Raw genomic sequence first — 27,812 nt, forward strand, 5'->3', positions numbered from 1 at the left:
GTTTTAAAAATAACATATGAGAGTCATTTTGAATAAGAAGCTTTCTTCATTTCTTAGACATGGTTACTCATATAGAATCACCTTTTAATAAGTAAAGTCAAAATGTGCATAGAATATCTACAATTAAAGTAGAAAAATACAGCTGTTTCTGTGCTAGGCTTATGCACATAGTCAGATCAACATACTGTGAGATGTTGAATGAAATACTCAGGCTTTTTTAAAACCCTTTAGAATAGGATAGATGTTTTCAAATGCTTCATAGATCTCAGAACGTTCTTTGGCACCTGTAAAGAAATCCAAGTTTACATAATCTTTAAGAACAATTCTAAAATTTTCTTAAGACTAAAATTTCATTGTCATCTCCAATTACTTTTAATATGATGGCATCTCTTTAGGTGTACCTGACAAGTGACATTTGTTTCTGGTAAAGACAAAATAATTTGGTGACTACATCCACATTTCCACAAACACACACCCCATAGCAGTTTTCTAGTACTACTATGTGGGTGTATCAGATCATCTTTAGCCACATAGGACTCATTATGAAATACAGAATGTTATCTTTTAAGTATGCCATGAATATAACCCCACAATATGACCTTCATCATCACCTGTAGGCATTTAGCTACCAGCAAAAGAGAATTCCTTTGATCCACTTATCCCTAGTTAACATTTTGATTCCCTAATGTTGACTAACAGAGTGAGATAAACTGGAGCTAAAGTTTTAAATGTCAGTGTGTGGGAAGGGATTATTAGAGGGAAAAGATGTATTACTGTCACCCTTAAGAGTCTTGAATTTCCAGAGATCTTTAATGATAATAAACTACTCTGAGTTAAAGGGATAAAAACATGAATTAGACATGGTTCCCACCCTTGAGAGTTCAGTCAGTCCCTACTCCTATTTTCAAAGCTATGCAGGCACATTGAGCTAAGGGTAATGGCCAGGTATTATTTATGTATATAGAGCTGTCAGTTAATCAGGAAATTATTATCTGATATTATTGTGGGATGGAGGCAAGGAGATTAATAAAAGAAATATAAAAACTTAGCATGAAGAGGAATGGAAAGTAGCTTAAGTTGATAAAGGCTTTCTTGGGAGCTATAAAGTTAGAGAGGAGGAAGGCTCGGTAAGAGAGCAGAAATAACCTCTGAGAAGTGGCTATTTGGTTTAATTACAGAACTAATCACAGGGAATTACCAAAAGGAGTATCACCAGATTTGAGAAGGAGGTAGAAATCAGGATTCAGAACCAAAGATGAGCTACAATTTAAAAATGGCAAATGGCAAAAGTTGGTAAGGATATGGAGAAATAGGAAATACATTGCTGGTGAGACTGTAAAACAGTTCAGCCGCTATAGAAAACAGTTTGGCGGTTCCTCAAAAATGTTAAAATAAGAATTACACACAACCTTGAAATTTCACTCCTGGGTATATATGCCCCAAAATTAAAAACAGGTATTCAAACAACACACATTTAGATGTCTGTTGATTTGTAGCACTGTTCAAAACAGCCAAGAAGGGAAACGACCTGAGTATATATCAACAGATGAATGGATATACAAACTGTGGTGTATATATATACACAATGGAATATTATTCAACCATAAAATAGAATTAGATACTGATAACAGGCTATAATGCAGATAAACCTCAAAACTAATTGAAAGAAGCCAGATACAAAAGGTCACATATTGTATGATTCTGTTTATACGAAGTAAACAGAATAGATAAATCCAGAGACAGAATGCACATTGGTTATCAGGGGCTAGTGGGAGGGAGGAATGGGGAGAAACTGCTTAATGACACGAGATTTTATCTAGGAGTGATGGAAATGTTTTGGAACTAGACAGAAATGGTGTTTGTACAACATTGTGAAGGTACTAAATGCCACTGAGTCATTATATGTATTCTACTTCAATAAATTTTTTAATATTTTTTAAAGAATCAAAGACAAAACTTTTATGAACTTAAACTAATTTTGAGAGATAAGGGGGGAAAGTTACCTATTCATTGCCAAGGAGTTTGCTGTCTGTCTCCACCTTCAAAGATGTGGAGTAGGGAGGAGAGAGAGTTATTGACACAGGTAACAGAAACTCTGTACCTCTGGGGTAGGAGAAACCCCGTTAAGTCTCAGCAGATACTTGTAACCGCACTAAAATTTTAATTTCTGAGGAAAATGGTTTTGTAGAAACCAAAGAGTGAGTTGGGGAAGAAATAAAACACCAGTATGTGTATATGTACACGTACACACACACCACAAAAAAATTCCCTGTCTCTGGTTTGATGGACTTTCTTGGCTTCTGAATACATTTGAATGGAATAGCCTTCTTGTTAGGAGACAGTGAGGTATGTATAGCAAACACACTCCCACTCCCCATCCACCCCAAAAATACCAAAACTAAGGTTCTTTTACATTTCATTGAGGAACAGAGTGTCTAGGTCCAGAATTTTGTATAATCATGCGCTTCAGTTTTATTATAATACTTAAAAGGAAAGCCCTGGCCGGTTTGGCTCAGCAGTTAGAGCATCAGCTAGTGGACCGGAGAGACCCGGGTTCGGTTCCCGCTAAGGGCACATACCTCGGTTACAGTTTGTCCCTGGCCCTGGTTGGGGTCATGTGGGTGGCAACCAGTTCTCACATCGATGTTTCTCTCTCTCCCTCCCACTCTATCTGAAGATAAATGCAAAAAAGTCCTCGAGTGAGGATAAAAAAAAGAAAAGAAAAGAAAAGAAAAAAACACACCCAAGAGCTTTGCATTCACACCGAAAGACTGTAACATTCTGGTATCACCTGGGGAGCAGAAAACACCCATTGCCCGAGACCACATTGCAAGTAATCATTATTTTACATCATAGAACGCCTTTAGACACAAAGGGCTTTAGGGAGATTATCTAGTATAATTTCTTCACATGTGGGAATACTGGGGCCCAAGAGATTGAAGTTCTCTTGAATGAGTAGCAGCTGTGGGAGAAGACGTCATGTATTCAGTGTTCCTTCTTTTGCACCCAAAGTCATCAAATAAACATTGCCAGGATTTCTTTTTTTAATTTTTTCCCTTTATTGATTTTAGAGAGAGAGGAAGTGAGAGGGAGAGATAGAAACATCGATGAGGGAGAACGTTGATTGGCCGCCTCTTGCATGCCCCCCACTGGGGACTGGGCCCACAACCTGAGCATGTGTCCTGACCGGGAATCAAACTGGCGAACTCTTGGTGCGTGGGTCAATGCTCAACCACTGAGTCACACCGGCCAGACAATTGCCAGAATTTCTAGTTGGGTATTAAAGTGAGCAGATTTGGTCAATTTAGTCAAATGTTTCCTCAGTGAAATTACTGGCATCAAAACTTTAAGGGAACCCAGAGCAAGCCCAGCCAGTGTGGCTCGGTGGTTGAGCATTGACCCACGCACCAAGAGGTCTCCGATTTGATTCCTGGTAGGGGCACATGCCCAGGTTGTGGGCCAAATCCCCAGTGGGGGGCATGCAGGAGGCGGCCAACTGATGTTCTCTCTCATTGATGTTTCTCTCTCTCTCTCCCTCTCCCTTCCTCTCTCTCTAAAATCAATAAAGAAAAGAATTTTTTTTAAAAAGGGAACCCAGACCAATTTATAAATTCAATGCAATCCCTATCAAAATATCAATGGCATTCTTCACAGAACTAGAACAAATAATCCTAAAATGTATATGGAACCATAAAAGACCCCAAATAGCCACAGCAATCTTGAGAAAGAAGAGCAATGTTTGATATCATACTACTTTATATCAAACTATACTACAGGGCTACAGTAATCAAAACAGCATGGTACTGGCATAAAAACAGACATATAGATCAATGGAACAGAATATAGAACCCAGAAAAAAGCCTGTACCTATCTGGTCAATTAATCTATGACAAAGGAGGCAAAAACATACAATGAGGTAAAGGCAGTTTCTTCAATAAATGATATTAGGAAAACTGGACAGACACATGCAAAAAAAAAAAAATGAATATAGACCACTTTCTTACACCACACACAAGAATAAACTCAAAATGGATTAAAGATTTAAATGTAAGACCTGAAACCATAAAACTTTGGCTCCACAAAGGGAACCAACAAAACAAAAAGGCAACTCTATTTATCATGCCACTTTATTTATTTATTTATTTATTTAATCCTCACCCAAGGACATTTTTTGTTCAGATAGAGAGGAGAGAGAGAGAGAGAGAAACATCGACGTGAAAGGGACACATCGAGTGGCTGCCACTCACACAACCCAACCAGGGTCAGGGACAAACTGCAACCGAGGTACGTGCCCTTAGCGGGAACCGAACCCCAGTCTCTCTGGACCACAGGCCGACGCTCTAACCTCTGAGCCAAATGGGCCAGGGCTATCATGCCTCTTTAGAGGCAGTCGGCTGCTTCAGGATGAAGCTGAACATCTCTTTCCCAGCCACTTGTTGCCAGAAACTCATTGAAGTGGATTATGAATGCAAACTTGGTATCTTTTATGAGAGGTCTATGACCACAGAAGTTGCTGCTGATACTCTGGGTGAAGAAAGGAAGTGTTATGTGGTTGGAATCAGTGATGGGAATGACAAGGTTTCCCCAGGAAGCAGGGTGTCTTGATCCATGGCTGTGTCTGCCTCCTGCTGAGTAAGGGGCATTTCTGTTATAGACCAAGGGGGACTAGAGAGAAAAAGCACAAATCTGTTCAGGGTTGCATTGTGGATGCCCATCTCAGTGTTCTCAACTTGATCGTTGTAACAAAAAGAGGAAAAAGATATCCCTGTTCTCACTGACACTACTGTGCCTTGTTGCCTGGGGTCCAAAAGAACTAGCAGAATCTGCAAACTTTTCAAGCTCTCTAAAGAAGATAGTGTCCGCCAGTATGTTGTGAGAAAGCCCTAAACAAAGAAGGTAAGAAACCTAAGACCAAAGCACTTAAGATTTGGTGTCTTGTTACTCCATGTGTCCTGCAACACAAACATCAGCCTATTGCTCTGAAGAGACAGTGCTCTAAGAAAAATAGCCCTGGCCAGTTTGGCTCAGCAGTTAGAGCGTCGGCCTGCGGTCCAGAGAGACCCGGGTTTGGTTCCCGCTAAGGGCACGTACCTCGGTTGCAGTTTGTCCCCGGCCCTGGCTGGTCGTGCGGGTGGCAGCCACTCGATGTGTCCCTTTCACGTCGATGTTTCTCTCTCTCTCTCTCTCTCTCTCTCTCTTCCTCTTTCTCCCTCCCATTCTCTATCGGAACAAAAAAGTGGAAAAATGTTCTCCAGTGAGGATAAAAAAAAAAAAAAGAAAAGAAAAAGAAAAGGTCACAAAATATGCGAAACTTTTGGCTGAGCGAGTGAAGGAGGCCGACAAAGCCACCAGGAACAATTGCCAAGAGAAGCAGGCTGTCCTCTCAGAGGGCTTCTACCTCTGAGTACAGTAAAAAATGAGATTTTCTAAGAGTAACAAATAAATAAGAACAGATATCAAAAAACAAAACCAAAAAGGCAACCTACAGAATGGGAGAGATATTTGTAAATAACATATCCAATAAGGGGTAAATATCCAAAATATATAAGAACTCATACAACTCAACATCAAAAAAGCAAACAATTCTATTAAAAAATGGGCACAGGACATAGATATTTTTACAAAGAAGACATATAGATTGCCAACAGACACATGAAAAGATGCTCAACATCACTAGTCATAAGGGAAATGCAAATAAAAACCACAATGAGCTATTACCTCACACCTGTCAGAATGGTATTATCAATAAATCAACAAACAACAAATGTTGACAAGGATGTGGAGAAAAGGGAACCCTCATGCACTGTTGGTGGGATAGTAAATTGGCAAAGCCACTACGGAAAACAGTATGGAGTTCCTCAAAAAAAATTAAAAATAGAACTACCATGTGGTCCAGCAATTCTACTTCTGGGTATTTATCTGAAGAAATCTGAAACGCTAATTCAAAAAGATATATCACCCTTATGTTCATTGCAGCATTATTTATAATAGCCAAGATCCGGAAACAAACTAGGTGTCCATCGATATGGTACATATATACAATGGAATATTATTACTCAGCCATAAAAAAGAATGAAATCTTGCCATTTAAAACAACATGGATGGACCTAGGTGGTATTATGCTAAGTGAAAAAAGTCAGAGAAAAACAAATACCATATGGTTTCACTTATATGTGGAATCTAAAAAACAGACAGAACAGAAACAAACTCATAGATACAGAAACAAACTAACGGTTGCCAGATGGGAGGGTGTCGGGGGATGACTGAAAAAGGTGAAAGGGATTGGGAAGTACAAATTGCCAGTTATAAAAACAGTCAAGGGGATGTGAAGTACAGTACAGGGAACAGAGTCAATAATATCGTAATAACTATGTGTGGTGTCAGATGGGTACTAGACTTTTTATGGTGATCATTTCATAAGGTATAAAAATGTCTAATGACTATGTTGTACACCTGAAAGTAATATAATATTGTTTGTCAATCATAATTGAAAAATAAATTAAAAATATATCAACAGCAAAAACAAAAATAAGGGACCCTAAATTGGCCCCATACTCCTTTTTTGTTGTTGTTGTTCGTTCCTCACCCGAGGATATTTTTCTATTTATCATTAGATAGAGTGGGAGGGAGGGAGAGACACAGAAAGAAACATTAATATGATAGAGCCACATTGACTGGTTGCTTCCTGCACAACCCGACCAGGGCCAGGGATGAACTGCAACTGAGGTATGTGCCCTAGACCAGAATTGAATCAGCAATTCATTGGTCCACAGGCTGCCGCTCTAACCACTGAGAAAACTCGCCAGGGCCATACTCCTTTAAAAAAAATTTTTTTCTTTATTGATTTTAGAGAGAAGAAGAGAGAGGGAAAGAGAGATAGAGACATCGACAAGAGAGAACATTGATTGGCCGCCTCCTCCATGTCCCCCACTGGGAATTTGGCCCACAACCTGGGCATGTGCCCTGACCAGGAATCGAACCAGCAACCTCTTGGTGCATGGGTCGATGCTCAATCATTGAGCCACATCAGCCGGGCTATACTCCATTTAATAATCAATCAATAATCAAACATCCCAATTTGTAGCACCAGACTCCGATTAGAGAACCCTTGCCTTTTAAGCAAAACTCACCAGACATTTTCTTCAGTTATAATGACTACCACTTGGGGTATAAATGCCATTCTTAAGCGTGGTGACCAAGGTGGGAATTTTGTGGTTGATGCACTGGAGGAAAAGCTGGCTTTGAAATAAAATATATGAACTCAAAAGCCAGGTCTACCACTAACTAGCTCTGAAATCACAGGCAAGTGGTTTACACACACACGCACACACGTGAAAATCTTACAAATTGAGAAAAACAGCATTAAACCCCTAAAGGCGTGCATTTTACAGTATATTAGTGGGAGATTACCAGTTATGATTGAATGATTGACAGGGATATTCTGTTCTCTCTCTGGCCTACTCACTAATCAAGTCATTCTTGCCATGTTAAAACTGCTCTCTGACCTACTCATTTCCAAGAACCACTGACATCTAGCTGATTGAGAGTGACCCTCAGTAACAAAGTCCCAACTTCGGAGTCCTTTATGCTGGAGGAAAATAAGGAAATGTGAAGCATTTTACTAAAGCCTCTTTAGACTTCATCTTCCTATCATTAGGGCAAGGCATCATGGCAAAGTCCGTCTTTCTCAGTGCTAGGGAAAAGGGCACGGAGAGAGGGCTTTCACCGAGAAAATACTAGCTGATGCGTATACTGTGCTTACCTATGCTGGGCACTGCTTTCGTTTCCTCACGACACTTAGCAGGTAGTTTCTACGGCCACCCGCACTTTACACATGTGGGCTTAAATTCCCCCAAGGTCGTATAACCAATCAACGGTAAAGCCTGATCCAAGCTGGACAACTGGCCTGCCCAGTCCAGCCTCTTGGCCACCACACCTGCTGCCTCTTATCACTACGAGAGTATTTCCCATTTCTTCCGCTGACAAGGATTCGGAAGAAGGTGAGCGAAAGACCACACAGGTGTTTTCGCAGACATGTAAGGAGCTGGGGGACGGGCGGCAATATGGAGATGAAGGGCCCTGGAGCCGGCTGCTGAAGTTCCCACCCGAGCTGTAGCACATGCAGCAGCTGTTGGACATTGTTCAGGTTACGTCAGCTCTCCACTGGCCCTGTTTTACAGGCGAGGAAACTGAGACATTAAGTCCAACCTCAGAGAGTTAACTAGAACCCACATTAAAACCCTTAGCATAGTGCCTTGCATATGAGTGCCCAACATATATCTATTATTATATCTGATCTCAGAAGCCAAAGTTGACATATTTGCTGTTCATTGTATATTATTCCGGCAGATCCTAGCTATACTGTAAGACACTGACTGGCTTTTATTTTATAATATAAGCAGCAACTTGGACTTTAATTAATATATTTTATTCCCCTTGCCACAAAAGTGATCTATGTCTTGCAAGAATGAAGACATTTAGCTTTGCCTATTCTATGTGCTGAACGGGTTAACAAACTTTAAGGCAAGTGCATTGGATGGTTGTCAGTATTGTGTTGACAGTCCTTTGCTTTTGTGATGTAGAACTTCTAGCAAATGTGTACATGAAAATTCTTTTTCCTTTTAATTTGGGGCAAGTTGGAAAGCTGGGCTGAATTAAGGATACTTAAAGAAAGTTGTTTTTGTGTATCTATAATAGGCACTTAGTTTCCTTTTAATTTGGGGCAAGTTGGAAAGCTGGGCTGAATTAAGGATACTTAAAGAAAGTTGTTTTTGTGTATCTATAATAGGCACTTAGCCTCTGCTTGGCAATTTGTTCTTTTACTAAGACTGATCCATAATGACACATAGCACATAGATGAAAGTACTCTTTCAAATGTCTTAAAAAGTTTGTTTCCTTAAGTAGGACATATATGGATTTCCAATACCTATACTATTCAATCTACTTGGCAGGCATTCACCCCTTCCTTTAGGACGTATAGAGATAAACTTTGCCAGTCACGAGGGGATCTCAGTTATTTCAGATTCTACATTGGTGGTGTCTGAGGAACTGTAGCTCTGCTGCATGTATTCAAAAAGTTCTTGAACTCCAAATAGGCTTTCCCCACTTTGAAGACACATTCGTTATTTCTTAGAGGAGAGTATACTACACAACTGCACTGAGAATTATAAAGGAAGACTTCAGAACCCACATTCCATGTTGCTGGACGCTAAGTGATAGCTTTGTCAATTTTTCTCAAATTAATTCAGGTAATGCAAAAATCTTATTTTTTTAGATGGAGCAAGACACTATAAAATTCTAAAGTTTGTTTGGAAGAATATTCAAGAGGTGGTAAGAAGTATATAAGGAGAAGCAATGAGTGTGTGGCTGGTGTGGCTCAGTGGACTGAGGGTCTTCTAGTGGGCTGAGAGGTCCTGGTTCAGTTCCCGGCTAGGGCACATGCCCAGGTTTGGGCTGTATCCCCAGTAGGGGGCGTGCAGGAGGCAGCCGATCAATTTTTCTCTTTCACATCTATGTTTCTATTTCTCTCTCTCCTATCCTCTCTCTCTAAAAATAAATAAATAAAAACATTTTTAAAAATGTAAAGAAAGCCCTGGCCGGTTTGGCTCAGCGGTTAGAGCGTCGGCCTGCGGTCCTGAGAGACCCAGGTTCGGTTCCCGCTAAGGGCATGTGCCTCGGTTGCAGTTTGTCCCCGGCCCTGGTCGGTTGTGTGGGTGGCAGCCACTCGATGTGTTCCTTTCACGTCGATGTTTCTCTCTCTCTCTCTGTTCCTCTCTCTCCCTCCCACTCTACCTGAACAAAAAATGGAAAAATGTCCTTGGGTGAGGATAAAAAAAAAAAAAAAGTAAGGAAAGAGAAGCAATGAGAGAAAACTGGCTCTATCAGATAGAGCCGCCCCTCGAATTAAAGCACATTTACAGCACGGCAGTATAGACACAGCAGGATCATCATAGCAGAATTCTGGAGCAAAGGCAGAACTGGGGAACAGACCCCTGTATACAAATAAAGGTCAAAGGAGTCATCTCAAATTAATAAGGGAGGAAGATTACATGGTGTTCAGATGGCTGGCTAGCTGTGCAGGGATGGAGTGTAGAGATCAGTTTGGCTCATGCGATATAAACTTGGCATTCATTTTGGCAGAGAATAGTAAAATGTGTAGAAAGTCAGACAAAAATAGCCCTGGTCAGTTTGGCTCAGTGGTTAGAGTGTTGCCCCGTGGACCAAAGAGTCGCAGGTTCGATTCCGGTCAAGGGCACATACCTCGGTTGTGGTTCAGTCCCCAGCCCTGGTCGGGGTCGTGCAGGAGGCAACCAGTCGATGTGACTTGATGTCTCTCCCTCCTTCCCTCTCGCCCTCTCACCCTTCCTCCCATTCTACCTAAAGAAAAATGAAAAAAACAAAAACAAAAAGTCAGACAAAAATAGCAAACTTTAGTAGAATGGTATGAAAAAAGGGGTTGCAAAAAAGGGGTTTTCAAGAATGGGAAAAAACCACCTTTTTATGTAAAAATAAGTCAACTGGAAAAATTCACAAATATAACAGAGTAATTATTTTCAATACTATGGTAAACTCATACAAATCCTTAGGGGAGGGAACTAATAAAAACTAAGTGGACAAAAGGAATAAGTTATGTACCCACTATTTACAAAAGATAAAATGATCTGTACTGGATATAGTGAAAGTCATCGATTTCTATTTCTGATTATCAGTGAGGTTAAAGCAGTGAGATCATTTCCACTTGTAAAAAGAACGTTTTCTTTTACGCCATTTTGTTTTATTTAATGCTGCTGGGGGGTTTAAAAATACTTATATACCCTGCTGGTAGGAATGTATGATGTAGGAGAACTATATTATATATCCCTTCAAACACAATTTGGTAGTTTGTACTGAGAACCTTAAAAATGATCATATCCACCATGGCCTGTTTGGCTCAGTAGTTATAGCGTCATCCTGAGGACTGAAGAGTCTTGGGTTCAATTTCTGGTCAAGGGCACATATCTCAGTTGCAGATTTGATCCCTGGTCTCAGTCAGGGTGTGTGAGAGGCAACCAATCGATGGGTCTCTCTCACATCGATGTTTCTCTCTCTCTCTCTCTCCCTCCCTCCCTTCCTCCTTCCTACTCTATCTAAAAACAAATCAATGGAAAAGTATCCTCAGGTGAGGATTAAAAAAAATTAGAATGGTCATATCCTTAGAGAAAAGTTCCATTTCTGAGCATCCACAATAATAAAATAATTCTTTACACATAAAAATAGACAATTGTTTGTGCCATTTATAAGTAGCAAACAAAGAAGGAACATTTCAACACCTGACCATGGGAGAGTAAGTTAGATGCAATAACACGTTAGGACAGAGGTCAGGGCAGTTAAGCCTGCTGGCTAAACCCTGTGAGCTAAGAGTGAGTTTTATATTTTAAATAGCTGGGGGAAATTTTTTTTAAAGAATATTACATGACACACGTAAATTATATGAATTGTATTGAATTCACATCACAGGGTCCTTTCCTTTATGCAATGCCTATCGCTACTTGGTCACTACGACGGCAGAGTTCAGTTGTGGCAGCAGAGACCTAAGGCCCACAAAGACGGAAATGTTTAGTATTTGGCTCTACAGAAAAAGGTTTGCTGACCCTCTAGGAGAACATTGTGCAGCCATTAAAAGCCTTCACAGGAGAGTTTGTAACAAGAAGTTACACATGTTACAATGGTTAATAAAAAGGATGTAAAGGTGAATATACATGTCAAAATGACCAAAACATGAAAAAGTCACTTTGTTTTGGGTAATAGGACTGATGGGTGAAGTTACAGTCCTTTCTACTTTCCCCCCTCAGGTATTCTACAATAATAAGAATTACTTTGTAATGATGAAAAAAGCTATGTAAAAGGAAAAGCAAAGCACACACATGACTACTGAATTTAGAAAGTCAGAAAATAACTTTAGATCTTACCTGTCAACACAACTTTTCCAGATACAAAGATCAGCAGCACAATCCGTGGTTTTACCATTCTGTAAATAAGGCCAGGGAACAGTTCAGGTTCATAACTGTTAAGATAGAAAAGGAAAAAGTTAAAAGTAGCAAGATTCAACTATTTTCCTGTAATATTTGAGACCCACTACATATTAAAGCTGCATATTAAAGCAGTTTTAAAGGCCGTTTTGCCAGAAAGCTTTTAGCCATCTTGACAAAAGTAGTCTTGAGTGTCCTGGTCATTTCTTGTGCCATTCAAGAACAGAATTCATTTTGGGTCATGATAGTTTTTTCAAGTGCATGTCATCCTAAGCTATTAGAAATCAAGGTAACTGAGGCATCAGATTTTTTTTTTTTTTTTTCAGAGTGGGAAGGAGAAAGAGGAAGAGAGAGAGAGAGAAACATCAATGTGAAAGGGACGCCCGCACAACCCAACCAAGGCCGGGGACAAACTGCAACCGAGGTACATGCCCTTAGCGGAACCGAACCAGGGTCTCTGGGGACCGCAGGCCGACGCTCTTACCGCTGAGCCAAACCGGGCAGGGCAAGGCATCAGGTTTAATGTATTAAGATAGTGTTGGTTAAATGCTCACCATCTTTCAAAAAAAGTCTGTCAATAAAAATACATAAACACGTTTTCTAAATTTCCAAGTTTCCCCTATTAATGAGCATATTTTGTATGCATTTATAAACTGACAACGTTATCATTTTTAGCAACTAGAACCTAAAAAAATTTATAAACCACTATTATTTGCCTTTGCACAGGTACTGTACAAAGACAGAAAATGAAACTACCCCAAGTTTTAAGAATTCAGGATTTGTTCCTATACATAGGAACTCACTCTTCTTTCCTACTAAACAGCAAGCCGGCTGCCCGTGGAGCAGAGGACGAGCCGGCTAAGAACCGCTTCCACACTCCAGCATAAAGGAGAGGAGAAAGAACTGGAAAAGCTTGAGGAGACGACAAAAAGAAGTCAGGAAGAAGAAGCTGATAAAATAGAGCTGTTCTCGAAACAAAGAAAAGAGAAGATACACGAGAAACGGAACCACAGAATGCACACGAATCACTGCGCTGCAGGAGTGAATCCAGGCGGCATGACGAGGGCCGTTCCGCTCTGCAGACTCAAACGACAGAGGATGTGAAAGGGGATTGGCACCAGAAAGAGACATCACAGGGCCTCCCTTCTGAGGTCGCTGTGGGTGGTCCCCCGCACCACTCGATCTTACTGCAGAAAGCCTGTCAAGACTTGTACCCACTAACCACTTCCCCACACCTGGGAGACAAAGAGACCAGCGGGGGCCTTGGAAAACCTCACGGGAACTAGAAAGCGAGGCTGGGAGCAAAGAAGGAATATTTCCATCTGATTTTCCAGCTGATCTTAGGACTCTAAGAGGGAAAAGAGAAAAGAAAAGTATACAACCATGGTTTTTAGGTGGCAGCAAAACAATCTTCTGATTAAAGGCTTACTTCATTTTATTTATTCTCTGCCTCAATGTCAAGAGAAGGTTGAGGTAGAAGAAAGAAAAAGAGGCTTTGGTTGGAGATGGAGAACACTTCATGAGGACTAAGAAGAGTAAACACCTGCCAACCTCTTGGCCAATCCAAATTCGACTTATTGTTCAAGTCTCAGCTTAAATGTCACTTCCCTTAAGAAGTCTTCCTTGACCTCCACACCTTCCCAATTCCATTATCCCCTATGATGGTACCAGGGCACCCCAAGGGGGGAGGGTCACCCTTCATAGTAACTGTATTTCATCATTGCCTTTGGTTGGTGTCTTCCCTTTCATAAGGGCAAGGAACCATCGCTGCATTGATTGTGCCTGTCACCGTAGCACCTGCTACATAGTAGCCACTGCAGTTTTACTCTTTTAAGAAATATGTATTATCAGGATATCTTTGGCTTTAAAATAAAAAAGAAGGGAGAAAAATGCTAAAGAAAACAGAAATGATAGCAAAGGAAGAGTGACAGAATAAGATTCCAGTAACAAGGAAGAGCTCTGTATTATCAGATGCTGAGAAATACAAATTTGTAGAACCTGGGAAATCAAATGAGGTTGAGGTGTTTACATAAGGCAAACTTCATCTGATTATTTGAACTGATGTGAGCCATGGCTCCCCACAGGGCTACAGACGATTAAAGAGAGGCCTCATTTTAAAGATAAGACCTGCTGAAAAAAGAGGGCCCCGATGCCACAAACACACACTTGGAGTTGTAACCCATAACCGAAGGATGGAGGCTGGACAGAGCATTTGGGAGAGGCAAGAATGAGACTGAAATGACATTGCTGTGGGAATCAAAGCCAGCTTCCTTGCCAAATTAAAATTTAAAAAATGGATGAGCCCTGGCCAGTTTTGCTCAGTGGTTAGAGCGTCGGCCTGTGGTCTGGAGAGACCCGGGTTCGGTTCCCGCTAAGGGCACCTACCTCGGTTGCAGTTTGTCCCCGGCCCTGGTTGGTCGTGTGGGTGGCAGCCACTCGATGTGTCCCTTTCACATTGATGTTTCTCTCTCTCTCTCCCCCCCCCCTCACTCTATCTGAATAAAAATGAAAAAATGTCCTTGGCTGAGGATAAAAAAAAAAAAAAAAATGGATGAGATCATAAAATTGGCTCAGAAGGAAGACAGACCAGTGACAGGCCCACTCCAAGTGGCAAGAGCAGTGCATCTGATGAGTTCTCTTCCTGCCCTTCCAGCACTTGTAACTTTCAGAAAATAGAGTAGTGACAAGAGGTACTTCTACTCCATATTTAAATCTGAGCTGCAGTGTTGGTGAAAAGGAGATGAAATGGAATTCAGGAGGAATCTCACCCATCATTTTGCAGCCCTAACTGGCCAGAAAGGGGAATGCTAAGTCTAAATAGGATTCAGGCAGAGATCTTCCGTATGTTCAGAAAAAGCTGGTTCAGAGAAAGTCAGACTGGGGTCCCATGGTTGACAATCTGGAAGATAAGATGGCTCATGTGTTGAGAAACTCTTAAAAATTAAGACTGCACTATGAGGCTACTGATTGTCACAGAGTGAAGAAAGAAAAAGATCCCAAAGAGGCGACATGTCTTACACGGGGGCAGCTTCCCGGTGAACTCAGCGGGTGCATCATGGGCACTCAGTAAGCATATGTTGAAAAAAAGTGATGCAGAGAAACAAAGAAAATACAATCAAGGGGAAAAGAAACATTGCCTAAATCTCAGAATGAACTAAAATTTTTAAAATGTTAGTGAAAAACAAGGCAATTTTCAACTTCTGTTCAGGTCATGTCTCAAAAGAAAGCTAACAAATGTTCGAGAAAGCACAGCTATCTGATCCCCATCCTCTATTAATCCTCTATTAAACAGAATGATTGCTTGAAGGCAAAGAGAAGGACAAGTTTTGGAGCAATAGGACTTAAAGTCAAGCTAGATCAAGAGCATCTGTGATTCTAAGCCAGTTCAAGTACCCAGGCCCAAGAGTATATCTCAAGGGGTGGTGAGATTCAGAGTTGATCAGTCAGCTTCCATCACTGTTCTCTAAGGCTCGAGACAGATGGGAGAAGCACCCAGGTAGCTGAAAGGTAGGGTGTAGAGGAGGAGGAGGAGGGGGGGGAGGAGGAGGAGGAGGAGGAGGAAGAGGAAGAAGAGGAGTTGGAAGAGGAGAAAGTGGAGGAGAAGCATTTGCTATTGAGATGGAAAGTTACATTTAAAGAAGCCAGGAGAGCCCTGGCCGGTTTGGCTCAGCGGTTGGAACGTTGGCCTGCGGTACAGAGAGACCCGGGTTCGGTTCCCGCTAAGGGCATGTACCTCGGTTGCAGTTTGTCCCCGGCCCTGGTTGGTCATGCAGGTGGCAGCCACTCGATGTGTCCCTTCACATCGATGTTTCTCTCTATCTCTTCCTCTCTCTCCCTCCCATTCTGTCTGAACAAAAAAATGGAAAAATGTCCTCAGGTGAGGATAAAAAAAAAAAAAAAGCCAGGAGATGCTCGAGATACTCCCCTAGGAATATGAGTACACTGAAGAAGAAATTGTCCCGAGCTATAGCTACACACACATCTACACAAACACACACACACACACACCGCCCCACCCCAAAGACCCAGCAGGACGAACACTAGATGGATCGCCTTCGCAGAATATGCTGTGATTATTCTTTTCTCACCTTCACCTTCTCGTCCCCTCACCAGCTGTCAGCCCCTTCCGACTTGCCTACCCCATCGCACACCCCTTCCCTTCCCGCCCTCGCTGTCACCCCCGAGCCAGGTGTACTGCTCTAGAAATCCATACATCGTGGGTCTCACTGTGTGGGCCACCGTCCGGCAGCATTGGCATCGCCTGCGAGCTTGTTAGAACTGCAAATCCAAGCAAAATCTCTGGGGTTGAAGCCGAGGCAGGAATGTGTTTTAATAAGCTGTGCAGGTGATTACTACTCAATTTAATGTAAGAACCATTATTTCAAAAGACTGGATATATATGGTAACCAATGAGGACCTAAGCATAGCATCTTAACCCTTTCATGTAGCATGACTTTTCCCAAAAGAATTATGCTTCCTCTAAAAGATACATTGTAAAAGCAGCCCATAATACAACTTAAATATGCTGGCAAACTCAAAGTGAAGTTATATAACAATCATACCTGCTGAACTGCTGATGAGTTAGCACCAGACCTTCCAGCCTGATGGGGAATCTCACATCACAGCTTCCGACCATGTTCTGAATTTTAAAATCGAGGAACCTGGCAGGGAAACCAAGCTTCTGCACCACACGAGCGTACTTTCTCGCTGCGAGTCGCGACTGCTCTTCACTGGGGAGGCAAATGTGTTTATTATTTTTATTTATTTATTTTTTATCCTCACCCGAGGACATTTTTGCACCTATCTTCAAAAATGGGAGGGAGAAAGGGGGAAGAGAGAGAGAGACATCGCTGTGAAAGAGACACGTTGACTGGTTGCCACCCACACAACCCCAACCAGGGCCGGGGACAAACTGCAACTGAGGTACGTGCCCTTAGTGGGAACTGAACCTGGGACTCTCTGGTCTGCGGGCTGAGCCAAACCGGCCAGATCAAACATGTTTAAGATGGCTAATCATCACATCCCCCATATGACAGGCTGTATTCCTTCACCCCTCTGGTTGTATTTCTACCATTTGCACCATGTCATCTTTCAGTGTCTACTCTGAACCGTACACTCGCAGGACAAGCATCTATGTCCTCTAATCTTGTCCCTGGCACCTAGTGAAAGGTGTGGTACAATGTACAGTTGTTGAACTGGATCATAAACAGATTTTTGTCTTAATTTATCATCTATCACATATAAGGTATTATTTCTTTTACTTGTTTTCAGTGCTTTTATATAAAATTAACTATTCCAGCCTGGCTGGTATGGCTCAGTGGTTGAGTGTTGATCTATGCACCAAGAGGTCACTGGTTCAATTCCCGGTCAGGGCACATGCCCAGGTTTTGGGCTCAATCCCTGCTAGGGGGCGTGCAGGAGGAAGCTGATCATTGTTGATGCTTCTTTCTCTCATTGATGTTTCTCTCTCTCTCTCCCTTCCCTTCCTTTTCCTCTCTTAAAAAATAAAATCAATAAAAAACATTAAAAAAAGAAATAAAATAAATACAATTAACTATTCCATGGGTTCTCAAAGTGTGTCCTCAGACCAGCAGCGCACCCCCACCCGAGAACTTGTTAGAAATGCAGAGTCCCAGGTCCCACCTCAGACATGCAGACACTCTGGCATGGGCCCAGCAGTCCATGTTTCAACAAGCCCTCCAGTGACTGTGATGCTCACTGGAGGGCTTTAGGACCATCCATCTGCTCTCAAAGTGCATGCCATTTAGATGGGAACAGCAGCAACAAAAATAAGGACACATGCACACAAATGAAATCAACATGAGGAAGATGTGCCAATTGAACAGCACAGACATGATGTATGTCAGGACTTGGGTCTTTGTGGGGCAAATTATATTTTAACCTGTTAACCGAGCAGGACGTATTTACACGTCTTCACGCCCGTTATATGCTGCGTAATTAAAAAGGGAATTCCCCGGTTAACAGATTAAGGAAAACATGAAAGTACTTCAAAACCTGCCCAGTTGTGTACAGGCTTTCTCACAGAATTGTCATTCAACTCATAGCCAATATGAGAAAGAAACAAATTCATCCAACTGGCCAGTGTGGCTCATCCTGTGCACCAAAGGGTTGCAGGTTTGATTCCCGGCCGGGGCACATGCCCAGGTTGCAGGTTCAGTTCTGGTCAGGGTGTGTGTGGGAAGCAACCGATCAATGTCTCTCTCTCTCTCTCAAATCAATAAAAACATATTTTAAAAAGTCATCCAACTTTGAGGCTCTGTTCTCTTTGTTCTACCTCAACCCTAAATCCACCTCAGAGAATGTGAACTTCTGAGATTTGAGGCTTTAGTTCTCATTAGGTGCTTCTCAATGGTCACAGCCAGAACAAAACAATGAGTAGCAGGGATTGCCAAACAGGGGCAACACCTGGTGGGTGAATCATGTGAAGTCTGCCCTCTCTTACAGGTTAGCCCTATCTTTAAGCTGAAAATCAGAAGTGCCTGAAGGAGAAGCCAAATCGAACATGTTTGCTGGACCAAAAGGAAGCGTTGGAGTCTCTTTCCTATTTTCACAACACTGTCCCCTCTTAATTGTATGAATTACTTCACCTACTTCTTTCTCCTCACACTTTTTTTTTTTAATCCTCACCTGAGGACATTTTCCCATTTTTGTTCAGATAGAGTGGGAAGGAGAGAGAGAGAGAGAGAGAGAGAGAATCATCGATGTGAAAGGGACACATTGAGTGGCTGCCACCAGGGCCGGGGACAAACTGCAACCGAGGTACGTGCCCTTAGCGGGAACCGAACCCGGGTCTCTCTGGACCGCAGGCCGACGCTCTATCCACTGAGCCAAACTAGCCAGGGCTAATGTGTTTTTGTTTTTTTTAAGAGAGAGAGAAACATTGATCAGCTGCCTCCTACACGCCCCCTATTGATGGAGCTTGAAACGCAACCTGGGCACGTGCCCTGACAGGGAATCAAATCGGGACCTCTGGCCGGTTTGGCTCAGCGGTTAAAGCGTCAGCCTGCGGTCCAGAGAGACCCAGGTTCGGTTCCCGCTAAGGGCACGTACCTTGGTTGCAGTTTGTCCCTGGCCCTGGTTGGTTGTGCGGGTGGCAGCCACTCGATATGTCCCTTTCACGTCGATGTTTCTCTCTCTCTCTCTCTCCCTCCCACTCTATCTGAATAAAAAATGAAAAAAAAAAAAAAAAATCGGGACCTCTCAGTCCATGAGAGGATGCTCAATCCACACCGGCCAGGCTCTCCTCACCCACTTCTAACCCCTGAAATGTCCCTAGCAAGGCAATGCCCCCAAGTTTTATCAGTGAAACAAAATGTTTCCCTTTTGAAAAACTACATTTTGCCTAATTGACCCACTACATTTCCCATGTATTTATAAGACCAATTTTCAGGAGTTTGCATAGTCATGTAGTTTCTTTTTTTTTTTTTCTTCTTTTTTTTTATCCTCACCCGAGGACATTTTTCCATTTTTTGTTCAGATAGAGTGGGAGGAAGAGGAAGAGAGAGAGAGAAACATCAACGTGAAAGAGACACATCGAGTGGCTGCCACCCGCACGACCAACCAGGGCCGGGGACAAACTGCAACCGAAGTACGTGCCCTTAGCGGGAACCGAACCCAGGCCTCTCTGGACCACAGGCCGACGCTCTAACCGCTGAGCCAAACTGGCCAGGGCTAGTCATGTAGTTTCTTGGGATATTAATTGTGACTATCACATAGAAATTTCCACTCAGAAAACAAAGACTACGTACATGTTATTGTACAAACATTAGAAAATAGATTAAGAGCCATGAAATGTCACCACGAGTGGTGAAACCACTGGTAAGTGTGACCCTTCTGCATTTTTCCTCTGCAAACACAGGCATCCCTCACTCTGTAAACTCTGGTTATTACAACTAAAGAGAACAGGTTTGGTAAATTTGTGGAGATAATTCTGATGCTCTCTCTTATACTAACCAATGTTCACAACTCTCTATCTAAAACTCAAGAACCAAATACATTTGGGTAACAATATCTCTTACTATCTGAACTCACTCTCCCAGCTTTGCACTATCAGATGTTAGGAACCAAATAAATTCAGATAGGGAAAGATATTCATGGATGTGAGCATATTTTAAAGTGTCAGTTGGATAGCCTGGCCGGCTTAGCTCAGCGGTTAGAGCGTTGGCCTGCTGACCAAAGAGACCGGGGTTCGGTTCCTGCTAAGGGCACGTACCTCAGTTGCAGTTTGTCCCCGGCCCTGGTTGGTCGCCACTCGATGTGTCCCTTTCACATCGATGTTTCCCTCTCTCTCTTCCTCTCTCTCTCCCTTTCACTCTATCTGAACCAAAAATGGAAAAATGTTCTCGGGTGAGGATAAAAAAAAAAGTAAATAATAAATTTAGTTCCTCTACTGTATTAACTATATTTCAGTGCTCAGTAGGCGCATCTGACTAGGGGCTACCATACTGGACAGAACAGATACAGAACATTACCAATATCTAGAGAAATCAAAACATCAACCTCCCTTCCTCCGTACAAAGCAGGACCTGAAAAAGTCCAGAAAAGTATATGGAGGTCATTATTTATATAATGTTGTGCATGGGGAATGCCCTTCTGAAGCATGAAGCCAAACACTGAAACTGTAAAGAAAAAAATTGGATAGACTGACTACACACACGAAAATTATAAGCTGTGTAAAAATAAAACCCAAACGTTACAAAACACCATTAACATTAATCTGGGGAAAGTATTTACAATATAAAATGATGAAAATACTTAAATATCTTCATAGAACATTGAGCAAAAGACAAATCTTCAAAGAATATTGGGCAAAAACCACAATGGGCAGTTCATATGTTTATGAACAAGTATTCTCATTAGTAAATCAAAGAAATGTCGTTAAAACAACACAGCTTTTTGCCAATCAATTTGGCAAATGTAAACCATATTAATTCCCGGTGTTTGTTGGAGAAAATGAACACTCAGTACATCTCTAGAATGAGGAGAAATCGGCACAGCCTTTCAGGAGAACCATTTGCTCCCAGTGTTAATGCTCCGGGGGAAGAGCAGCTCCCAGCAGCACCCACACAGCTTCCTCTGCGTGAGGTCCAGGGCAGGCGAGCCTTTTAAGAGATGCCTCCTGAGCTAATGGTCAAGCTAATGGTCAAGAAATGTCTAACTTCCCTCCTTTAAAAAGTTCTGTCCATTTATCGGTAATGTGGAAAATATACAAGAACTACATCCCCAGGTGTGTAACAGGCTTTGTCACTATGGCAGCTTATTTTCTTTTTAATGCACCTTAAAAACAAGTTGTAACAGCCTAGTGAAGTCCCCTCGGTTTAAAAGAGGGGATTGTAAAATGGGATATAAGTCAACATCATAGGACTGAATGTTTTAAACCCAGAATTTGGTATTTCATGAACATATCTCTTTAGCCAAGGATTTTGCTTCTCTGTGTGTTTCGGAACATTAATGTTGCCCTTCCTTGTTTTGCATACTGAGTCCTTCGTCTGGTAGGGGTGGGAGGTTGTTCCTCATACCTTTTGGCTCCTGTGCAGACCATTTTCCCAGAGCTAAATATGAGGGCTGTTGTCCTGGGCTCTCGGATCCTCATTATGACAGCAGCAAACCTCTACACACAGAAGCCAAGAGAACAATTAGCCCCTGCTCGAGTTAACACTATTCTAGTTGAAAAGCTGAGCTGGACATGAAAACAGTCTTGTAAACTGAGATTGGACGGGAAAACCAAACAATGTCTGAGTCTATTCTGCCCACATTAAGATTAAATAACAAAAAGGGTCATGATTCTAAAAGGTACTTAGAAAAAACAGGTAAGGATAACAACAGTGAAGCTAGAATCTGAGTGCCTGGTATGTTTCAGGCCCTATTCTAAGAGCTTTAAAGGTTTTCTCTCATTTATCTTCTAACAGGATTCAGGTAAACCCATTACTATCCTCATTTAGCGCACAGGGAAACTAAGTGGTTATTTAACTTCCAACATTTCACAGGCAACGTGAGATTTAAAACCACCACTCATCTGACTACTTTTTATCTTGAAATACTTCCTTTTTCTTGCAAAGACTCTTTGAAAAAAATAAGAGGAATGTTACAGGCTTGCCAGACTCTAGAATGTACTGAAAAGCACCCAAAACAAAGAACAGAATATGTACGTTGATAGGCATGCTGAAGATGAAAAAGTTCATTTGTCAAGTTCTTGCCTGCATTAGTACTTCTCAAAGTGTGGTCCCCAGACAGCAGCACCGGCAAGCCCCCCAGGTGGGGCTGATGCAGGAGAGGGCTGGGAACCACTGGCTTGTCATACTGACATGTCACTTAATGACCAGCTCTTCCTACTGGTCCTACACAGACACTCACCTTCTCCTCCCCCATCTGCCCACCTTAATCTGGGAAGGAAACTGGCCTGGGTACTATGCAAGACTTCAAGCTCTATGCATGGGTGGGAGCTACTTCACAGGACCAAGGCGGGGAAGTATTTGCAGATAGTAAAAGAACCTTGAGTCAGAACTATAGAGTTGATCTAGTCCTATTAGTGATTTCCGGTGTTTCCTAAAAAGACGGCACTCTCACCCGGTATTCACTTCGTTACATTCTTATGGTAGCTTAAGTGCCAAGACAATTTCGTTGGCTGCCAAGTCCAAGTTTGGACAGGTCCTACACCCTGAAATAAAATGAGGGGAGAGCTGAGGATGGTAGAGAATAAAATACGCTTAAAATGCTGATTGTTCAACAGTGTGGCAGCTGTAAGAATCTCGTGTTTTTGTCCTCGTTGTAGCCAGCTATGCGAAACAGAAAAAGGAAAAGCTGTATTGCATTTGGGTAACATTCAGGTAACATTCGAATCCAGACATCAACAACGACACTACCACAACAGCAAAAACAGATACTCTATAAAGAGTATGCTGGCAAGGCCGTCTGTGTTCCTACGAAGTCCTCCACCACCCCAGGCAGTGAACTTCTTCCCAGGCCTTACTCATCTTTGTATTCCTAAGTGCAGAGCCTGCCAAGTCCTTAAGTGTTGATCAAATGAACAAATCCATTTTCTGCGTAAATAGGCCATTGAAAAGGGGGTGCCTGGCCTTAGCAGGACACAAGAAAGAATAGATTTATTAAATTTTGAGGGAGAAAAAAAATCCTTGAATCTTACATTAGTAAGTAGAAGCTTGAACTTGATTAAACAATTTATCTTTCTCAAAGAAGAGAAGGTGCAACTGAAAAAATGGCAAGCGCTGGCTAGGTGTTTAGAAAAACATTTTTCCAGAAATTTGATAGCATTTGAGGAAACTCAGCATCCCTAGAGTCAGGCTGAAAGTAGTCATACTAAAATTTTTTCTGAATGAAGAATATCTTAACTTTTAGGAATTGCTCAATTACTGCTTTTTTCAGCATAGAGAATGAGATTATATTTTAGAACTTCAAAGCAGAGAATGGGGCAATTCACCTTTTAAGTTGCCAAAAGCTTTTCACTCACAAATTTGTTTAAAAAAAAAATAAAAACAAAGGAATAAATCCATATCTTGATCATATGGAAGGAAGCGATTCTAAACGGAACCTAGTTGTTGAAAGGAAATACTGAGAAAGCTCACCTTTGGGTTGTACTCTGCATTTTTTGCATGCAAAGCTATTTTCTTCAGATCCAATTTACAGGCCAGGTTTGCAGTGGAAACTATATTCCTAAGGAAGTAAGTCAACTTAGAAAATTATATCGGATATAAAAAGTAAAAAAGAATTAAAGCTAACTTCCTTATTTCATAGGTTGTATATTAGTGACTTTGTATTTATTCTAAATGTGAAATACATAGTAACACGGTTCCTAGTAAAATGTAAAAATTCCAAAGGGAGGTACTAAAATAAAATAGCTTTTCCTAAAATTTTATGACTAGTTGACTAAAATTAAGTTCTAAATCTTTTTTTCAAAACTATGTCTCAAAGCAGGGAGCACAATTCCAAATCAATTTACAAATCGAGTTCAATTTTACATCTTTATGTTCTTCATGTTTAACCAACCTCAACCACAATTTTCAGCAACTACAGTATAAATACAATCTTTCAAGAATGTAATACTCTTAACCCCCTCTTAAGAGATCATGAATCAGTGCTTCATTTTTCAGAAAACCAAACTGTCTGAAGCCACAATCTAGTAAGAACTGATAAAACAAAGAATAAGCCCAGCAGGTGTGGCTCAGTGGTTGAGCATTGACCCATGTACCAAGAAGTCACCGGTTTAATTCCTGGTCAGGGCACATGCCCAGGTTGTGGGCCCGATCCCCAGTGGGGGGCATGCAGGAAGTGGCCAATCGATGTTCTCTCTCATCGATGTTTCTCTCTCTCTCTCTCTTTTCCTCTCTCTCTAAAAATCAATAAAGAAAAAATATATATATTTTTTTTTTATCCTCACCCGAGGACATTTTTCCATTTTTTTGTACAGATAGAGTGGGAGGGAGAGAGAGGAAGAGACAGAGAGAGAGAAACATCGATGTGAAAGGGACACATCGAGTGGCTGCCACCGCACGACCAACCAGGGCCGGGGACAAACTGCAACCGAAGTACGTGCCCTTAGCGGGAACCGAACCCGGGTCTCTCTGGACCGCAGGCCGATGCTCTAACCGCTGAGCCAAACCGGCCAGGGCGAAAAAATATTTTTTTAAAGAAAGAATAAAATCTGAAATTCTTTTCTCTATACTAGTATCCTGAAATTAGTTGTCATCACATTCAGGAATATAAAATATGTACCCAGAAGCATCACCCATTAAAAAAAACCCCAACAAACAACTTACTGTAGTTGAGGCACAATTTCAGGACATTCTGAAACAGGGGTCATTGGTGTCATGGGAGTTATAGATGCCAGAGGCAAGGAGCTTGGTTTCTTGGGAGAGGGCTGGACTAAGTCAGCATCACCAGGGAGCAGATGTGTGTGAGAATTTGAGGAACTGCTGCTGTTGGAGCCCAGGCCAATGTCTTGTTGGCTGGATAACAGCCGCCTACTTTGCTGACTTTGAGTTTTACAATTTCCTTCAATTTCACGCTTGCTTTTAAGGACAGTCTGGTCTTTATTTTCTTGGGTAAGTTCATCAGGTAGGAAGCTAAGATCCACAGATGAGAAATCACCAGATGTTCCTTTGACTTCTTCAAGATGTGAATTAAACACAGCCTCTGGATTGGATGAATTCGATACGTAGATGTCATAAGGTGCAACTGGGCTGAGCAGGGGCAACCCAGGTGGGTCGAGGTCATCCTAGGCCGTTTCCAAAACAGACAAACAAAACACAACACAAAAACAGCATGTCACACCAATGGGATAATCCCATGGCCTGCGGGCAATGTGTGTATGATGAGAGGCAGTGCAATGCAGCCGATTACTCTGTCTGTCTCCACTGAGTACCAGTGAAGTTCTATCACAGTGCTACAGCACACTTCATAGAAACTGACACGTAGATCTTAAGATCCAGAAACAGCAATTTTTCATAAAATGCTTGTCCTACTTTAGTGAGATCTGAAGTAAGTTGCCACTTTAAATCCAAGTTGGTAATAGAGGCAATTGACCAACCATGCTCTAAATTATGTATAGTTTGCAGAGAATAAATTATCTCTACTCCTTAAACTACGTATAAACTTTAGTTGATTTAAAGATCTTTTTTAGTGTTTTACATTCATATTTTAAATAGAAGACCAGCAAGTGAAAGGAAGTTTAAGATACAGCTTGAGTGCTAATCAAAACTCCACTGAGGACTCGTTGCCATTCCTTCTAGTCAAAGGAGAGAGAGAGGAAAACGATCTAGTTATGTGAATTTGCAATAGGAAAAAGTTATTGAAATTTAAATGGCAACAATAGTTTAAATCAATAAATTGTATTCCCAGCCCAGGGAAGTCTGCTCAGCTTCCATTACTATCAACTGAGAGGATGAGGTGTGTAACTGAGGGGAGCAGCTAGTGTAAAATTCATGGAGTTGTTATGGAAAATACTGATTACCTTGGTACATATACTACCACCCGCTTCACCCAAGTTGCAGGCTGAGAGTCTAGATTTTGAGCACTGCTTGCAGGATAACCTCATTTCTCAGAAGATCCTACTTCTGACAACTGAACAGTCACGAAGGACTCTGTATCTCCTCGGTGACAAGGCTACCCCCCCTAAGATAAAATGTCTGGCAGATCCCACTGAACTGCTCTCCAAGTCCAGCAGATGGCAGGGGTGACTAACTGATCAGAGAAAACACTTAGGCAAATGCAGTCATTCTCTTGAAATATGATTTTCTTACCCTATTTCATTTTGAACTGTGTAGTGAGCCCCTGTCTGCTCCCACCCCCACCCCACAGGTTGGCGCTGAGAAAAGGGAGGTGGGAACAATGGCCGGATTCCTCTCCACTGTTTCCTTGTCTGTCCTGTCCCGGCTGGAAGGGATCTCATCAGCCAACGTGCACTAACGTACCAGTGTCTGCAGCAGTCAGGGGCTCCCCTCCTTTCGCCCATTGTGGCATTTTAGCGCTGGGCAAAGCTCCCGCCCAAGGAAACTAAACTTCAAAGAATTTTAAATGGTGATGGAAGGTGACTTGATTTGGGGTGGAGAATACACAATACAATATACAAATGATGTATTATAGAATTGTGCATCTGAAACCTATATAATGCTATTCACCAATGTCACCCCAGTACATTCAATAAAACAATTTAAAAATATAAACATTTTAAAAATAAAAACAAGAAATTTAAGGCACTGACAACAAGATATTGAAGGGGGTATTTTATGGCAATGGAACCTCGAGTTGGCCTGTAGGAACACACCTCAGAGGAGGCACTGATAGTGGATTTATTCTTTGCATCCTTGAGCTTATATCTGAAGAAACTTTCTGTCTAACGGATTTCCCAGAACCTTGCCTGGTGGGCTCTCCTTTGCTCTACTAAGGGCCATGGCTCTTCAGGGCTTCTACTTCAGCCCTATCATTGTCTATTTAAAAATTTCCCCTCCCCAGACCCTCAGTAAGTTGCTCTCTTGCTTCTCTTTTTTGAAAACTCCATCCTCTCTTTTCTACAATACTTGACTCTAAAGATTTTAAAAATTAAACAAAACAACACTTAAGAATTACAAACTGAAAGAGGCCACAGGTGCCTCCAATTCACATTTTGGATTCACACTAGACCAGGTTGGAGGTCTGGTTAGCAACCTCAGGCAAATGATTTCACCTCCTGAAGCTTCTGTTTTTCAACTGAAAGATGGAGATCATCAAGCCCACCTCTTAGAGTCCTCTAGGAATTTTATGAGATAAAGCCCTTCCAGCGCAGGGCTTGGCGCCCAAGCAATGGGGCGGACGCGGACCCCGACCCTGCGACAGTGTGGCAGCTTCCAGGCTCACCTGGGTGGCACACTGGTCCAAGTAGAGCTCCAGGTACGTCTCTTCCTCCTCCATGCACAGAGGTCCCACTCTTTGGTGGGGTTGGGAACCGATGCGGAGAAGCACCCGGGCGGGTCGAGCTGCTGCGGAGTTCGACTAGGTGCGTGGTGCTCACAAACCATTTATAAGCCCCGCAGGTGCACGCGGATGTGGGTGGGGCCGGGACTCAGCCCCCGCCCAGTCCACGCTCCTGCGCTGGGCTCTAGTGAATGAATGATGAGCCAGGGAGGGATGGCAGAACGTGCACAGGGCCCACGGCCACGAGGAAGAGAAGAGGGCAGGGGCAGGGGCAGGGGCAGGGGCAGGGGCTGGGGCTGGGGCTGGAGCTTGGATGAGGGTCCCTGCCAGGGTACCATAAACTCACTCAGCCCACAGCTGAGAAGCAACTAGGCCTAC

At 42.2% G+C, this 27,812-nt stretch overlaps 1 protein-coding gene across 1 annotated transcript; it reads right to left on the reverse strand.

Moving 5' to 3' along the window:
• Nucleotides 1–32: 32 nt before the first annotated feature.
• TBPL2 (TATA-box binding protein like 2) lies at nucleotides 33–27,431 on the reverse strand. The gene is made up of 7 exons (XM_036280495.1): nucleotides 27,378–27,431; nucleotides 24,803–25,260; nucleotides 23,612–23,699; nucleotides 21,548–21,639; nucleotides 16,571–16,738; nucleotides 11,949–12,043; nucleotides 33–284 (listed from the first exon to the last, which is right to left on the reverse strand). Exons 1-7 carry the CDS (start codon nucleotides 27,429–27,431, stop codon nucleotides 208–210), a joined length of 1,032 nt encoding a protein of 343 aa, XP_036136388.1. The 3' UTR covers nucleotides 33–207.
• Between the last annotated feature and the right edge of the window lie 381 nt (nucleotides 27,432–27,812).

Source organism: Molossus molossus, unplaced genomic scaffold, assembly GCF_014108415.1.
Source record: "Molossus molossus isolate mMolMol1 unplaced genomic scaffold, mMolMol1.p scaffold_m16_p_1, whole genome shotgun sequence".
NCBI lineage: Eukaryota > Metazoa > Chordata > Mammalia > Chiroptera > Molossidae > Molossus > Molossus molossus.